The sequence below is a fragment of the Galeopterus variegatus genome, unplaced genomic scaffold (genome assembly GCF_000696425.1).
Source record: "Galeopterus variegatus unplaced genomic scaffold, G_variegatus-3.0.2 Scaffold3891, whole genome shotgun sequence".
Taxonomy (NCBI): domain Eukaryota; kingdom Metazoa; phylum Chordata; class Mammalia; order Dermoptera; family Cynocephalidae; genus Galeopterus; species Galeopterus variegatus.
In genome coordinates this window covers 54,988-60,293 of record NW_007730002.1, presented here as the reverse complement: position 1 = coordinate 60,293, position 5,306 = coordinate 54,988, and the positions used below count along the sequence as shown (strand labels likewise).

Here is a 5,306-nt window from a genome sequence, read left to right as displayed (position 1 = left end):
GGAGTGCCGCCGCGCTTCCCAAGCGGCGCACTATCCAGTGCGCCACCGGGCCGGCCCCATTGCCCAAGGAAATTTTACAAACACCCAGGCTCCAAGCCAGATTTGCCAATCCAAATAACTGGCTAATGATATGACTTCATGAGTGCTACATAAACATGGGAAAATGTTTTTCTATTTGTGATTATTATGCATCCTTCATAACAAATTCACTCCTTCATGGTAAATTAGGAGATAATATCATTTAGGGCAAAAAGATTCATTTTAATTCACTGACATGCCACTGCAGACGAGCAATTATCAGTGTGATCAATGAGCCCTTAGAGGTCTCTGCAGTTTTTTTCAGGGATCTGCAAGGTCATAACTATTTTCATAATTAGTGTATTTAACTGTTATTTGCTTTTTTTACTGTGTCAACATCTGCATGTATGGCACAAAAGCAGGGGTGAGTAAAACTGCAGCTGCTCTACCCCATATCGGAGCAGAGGTACCAGCCACACTAGCAGCTACGATATCCATCACCACCCTGTACTCGCAGTTTAAAAAAAGATGGTTCCACTTAAGGATGTCCTTGATGAAGCAGTAAGATTAATTCTATTTAATCTCAACCCTTGAGCACATCTTTTTTATACTGTGACAAAACGGAATGCATGCATGAAGCACCTGTACCGTATGATAGTTGTCTGGAGAAGAGAGCTTCTACAACTGTTTGAGTTGTCGCTATCTTTTTCATACAACTTTAGTTTTACTTAATAGACATCTCAGAGGAACAATGATTAATCAGACTTGGGGATCTGACAGATATTTTCTTGAAAGTTAATGAAGTGAGCTGTCACTTCAGGGAAAGCAACTGACAGTATAATATCACTGATAAAATTTGAACTTCTGAGCAAAAAGTGAAGCTTTGGAAAACCTGTAAATACTCTCTACCATGATCTTTGACAGCTTCTCAGTACTTAAAGACTTTTCTGATAAGATCAGTGGAGATATTAATGAAAGAGATTTTGGGGGGAGGGTATTGCATAATGAAAACTTGTTAACATTTGGAAGATCTGCATAACTCAATAAACCAGTATTTTCCAAATGACCAGTGCATGATATTACAAAACCATAAGTGGGTGAAAGATCCACTCTTTGTGCAGAATAGACCAATGGATTTTAATGTATCACACGATCTGCAAAGATCATTGATAGGATTTTAGATTCCATATTGCAACTCACTTTTAAGAAACCACACTTGTTGAGTTTGGGTATAGTGTCAAAGAAGAATCTTCACAATTATGTTAAAAGGCTATGAAAATACTCCACTTTTTTGCAAAGACACATCTCTCTGAGGCTGGCTTTTCTCCCTACACTTCAACCAAAACCACTTATCATGGCAGACTGAAGGCAGAAATACATAGGAGAATCCAGCTGTCTCCTCTCAAGCCAGACGTTAAAAAGATTCACAAAAGTTTAAAACAATGCTAGTCTTCTATTTTGTTTTATAAAATGTGGTTATTTTTTATTTTAAAAAATTATGGTAATATGCAACAGCTTCATTATTTTTAATGAATTAAAAAATGAATATTTAAAAAAATTTTCTGTTTTAATTTCTAATGTGATACACACAACCTCCTCTCCAAACAAAAATTTCTGGAGTCCTCAATAATTTAAGAGCATATAGTGTCCTGAGACTAAAAAACATGAGAACTGCTGTTCTCGATAATGCCCTACACAGTAGATACATTCCAACACAATAACCAAGAAACCCTCCACACACAGGAAAGTGCTGAGGATACCCTGTCTCCCTGGATAATGAGATCTGAGAATGCAGATTAGACTATCAATATTATTCTGTATTCATTTAATAAAAGAGTACTTTGGACAATATCACATTAGCCTTTCACCCCTCAGAATTCAGATATATCATCTCTCCTTCCGGCTGCCCTGGTTTAGGGGTGTAGCTGCTAAGAACACTGGAATAATGAAATGCTAGATGAACACCAGGAAGTGACAGGAGGCACATGGAGAGCCCCAGCAAAGGTGCAACGAGCTTAGCACACTCCTCACCTGTGCCTCAGTCAAACCAGGTGCCCAGAAAACTTAGGCTATCTTTCTTCAGAGAAGGAAGAAAAACAGGGAGCTGCAATCAGCCTAGAATCTGCTGCCTACCTTTCACGTGTTTCTTTGCCAGTGACAAAGAGGTGTTTGGGGTCTGACTTTACAGAAGCCTCCAGGTGGCCGCGATGCAGGCACAGGTCAGATCCAGTGCAGAACCACCGTTCTGCAGCTGAGGACACTGCAACGAACAGGCAGGAGGCTGCACCTGCATCTGGATTGCACCCTGGCTGTGGCCTGAGCCAGTCTGCCAGGCTGAGCTCCGCCAGCCGCCCCACCCCAGTCTCATTAGTGAGTATGCAGAGAGGAATCAGAAAAACACAACACGACGGTTATTATCTGGGTATGAACAAGAACTGTGAATTCTTCGTGGACTTCATCGTCTGTGCGCTCCTTCCCACCCACAATTTGCTCAAATCGGCTCAAATCCACTCACTGTACTTTTCTGTGGGTTTCAGTGAGTCGAAATTCTACCACTAGTTCACTAGTCTGTGTGGCTGGAGTAATTTGTGGTGCAAGGCTCCTAGGAGCTTTCTCACTCTGCCGGGTTTTGCATTTCTATTCCTGCTCCCATAAAGGTGTTTACATAACGTTGGTTGAGCAGAAATGTGACCAAGTTAGGGGAGTGGCCTTTGCATTCCTCATAATAATATGTTTATTTCCTTATCCTCCCATTCCCTAATGTATTAGTCCATTTCTGTTGCTTATAACAAAATTCCCTGAAACTGGGTGATTTATAAAAAAATGAAATTTATTGCTTACAGTTTTGGAGGCTGGGGAGTCCAAAATCCAGGGAACACATTTGGTGAAGTCCTTGGTGGTGGAGACAGTGACCCAGGTGTGCATGTGGCAGAAAATGGCAGAGCAGAGAGAAACTAACCTCTCATGTGCTCTTCTTTTAAAGCCCTCAGAACCACACCCCTGACCGCCATTATTAATCCACTCACTAGGGCATGGTCCTGCAATCTAATCACCTCTTCAAGGCCCCACCTTTCAATGTCCATAGTAAGATCTCCCACCCTCAACAGTCAACAGTGGGGGTCAAGCCTCAGTGAGGTTGGGGGGTCATCCAGTCTACAGCACCTAATCACCACCCAGCATACTATAAGGGTGAAGAACTGAATTACCATTCTCCATTTTCCTTTGCTAAAAGAAAAGCTAATATATTTGGTTCACAGCAAGTCAAGGCTGTGTTTCATTAAGTAGTTAATCACTTTCCCCAGGCCTTGAGATGCAACTTACTTTTATTTCTTTAGTAAAATAAAGCTTAAATGAAAAACACATTTCTCTCAAAGGAGAATTAAGAAACTAGAACATCTCAATAAAATAGCCAAGGGAACTTTTTGTATCACATTGGGATGAAAGAGGCTCTCTTTATTGAATAGCTAAGAAAAAATTCTAATTGCATGTCTTATGATTAGAATTGAAGATATTTTCTGCAAATATAAAATGGTGTACTTACAAGGTCCTTTGTAGGATTTCTAACTCGGAAGAAGTAAACTACTAAAGTGGTAGGTAGGAGTTCCCACACAAAAAGCACCACTCCAAATACGACGTAGCCGGCATCTCCCAGCTGATTCTTCAAATCTGCCTGTTCATGAGAGAGGGAGAAACAGAGTCACTAGAACGAGAGCAGAGGGAATAAATCTGATTTGATTCTTACTGATGTGACAAAGAATCATCCTAATATAGTAATTTTACTTTACCCTAAAATGTGCATACCGCAATCAGATAATAGTAATGGTCCTAGCCTCAAGTGGAGGGTTATTTAAACCATACAGGATAGGTGATTATCTTCAGAATATTCAAAGACAGACTCCCAATCTCTGATGTTTTATTACTTCACCCTACACAACTCTTCCTTATGTCCAAAGTGACTCCCTCACTTAAATCTGAGTTTCATTTCTTCAACAATCAACTAGTGAGGATATTAAGTTGTCTCCTCCTAAATTCTTCAGGAATTATCCCTTAATCTTATGCATAGGGTAAACACATCAACCTTTAAACTTGTCTTCACATAAACCATATCCTGTCCTTTACCCTTGAAAGCTCACTGCGGGCTCGCTTGTCTAGGAACAAATCCCCCGAGTCCAGGGTGTTTGGGTTCTGGCCGTTTAGACGGCTAAATGGGCAAGATGAGGCCATCTTCTCCGTTCAGAACAGGTTGCACGTGTGAGAGGAAGGCACAGCTGGGTTTAGGCACCATTGTTTCAATGACAGAGAATGCACGAAAAACCATAGAGGTGTGCTCCATAAACCTCAGCAAACCCCTTAAAGTACAGTAACCCAAAGTACTCATGCTGAGCAGAACTGTGGTTCCTAGAGGAGGGGGAGGGGGTTGTCAAGAAATTGGTTAATGGACACAAAGAATGATGATGTTCTAATATGTTATTATTATATGCTAATTGTCTTGACTTGTAATGATATGCTAATCATCCATATGAATATGCAAATTATCCTGATTTGATCATCATATCCTGTACACAGATGTTCAACTCTGTACCTCACAGAGCTAAAATAAATAAATAAATAAATAAATAAATATAAAGGAAAAAACCCAATAATCACTAATCCATCGAACTTTCAGAAGGAGAGAACAGAACTGCGGAAAGGGGATGCGGGAGGGGGATTAGTGAGAAATTGGTTAAGGGTCACACAGAATGATTATGTTTTGTAAAGATGAGTGTACCAATTACCCTGATTTGATCATCACATATTGCACACAGGTATTGATACTCAACTCAATATCAACTACTGTACCCCCCAAATATGTGCAATCAATTCTGTTTCAATAAAAAGTAAAAAGCAGAAAAATTTTTTTAAAAACTCTGTACCGCACAAACATGTATAATCAATTATGTTTTGATCAATTTTAAAATTCGATAACATTTATACAATCATGAATCCAATGACATTATTTGATTATGAAGCATAATAATACACCTATCACCCAACTTAAAAAACAAAACAAAACTCATGCTACTGCTCAGAAAGGTTATTCTCAGACTTCACACGTCACTTTTCCTCTCCACTACGTCTCAGTTGTACACTCTGTTTTTTTCCATCCTACACGGTAACACTGGCAGCTGTGGTCATGTGTTTTGCCTGCTCCCAGATGATCTTGGTTGCAACATACAGGTCTAGATAGCCATAAAAAAAAAAAAAAAAAAAAACGGGGCCGCCCGGGGGGCGCCCGGGAGAGGGCGCCG

General features: G+C 40.1%; 1 protein-coding gene across 1 annotated transcript in view; it reads right to left on the bottom strand.

Annotated features, from left to right (window-relative positions):
* Window positions 1-5,306, bottom strand: part of GPR137B (G protein-coupled receptor 137B) — a 27,989-nt gene that overhangs the window by 7,821 nt on the left and 14,862 nt on the right. Inside the window, exon 5 of the mRNA XM_008586228.1 lies at window positions 3,560-3,688. Coding sequence (XP_008584450.1) covers window positions 3,560-3,688 — 129 coding nt within the window. The remainder of the gene's footprint in view (window positions 1-3,559; window positions 3,689-5,306) is intronic.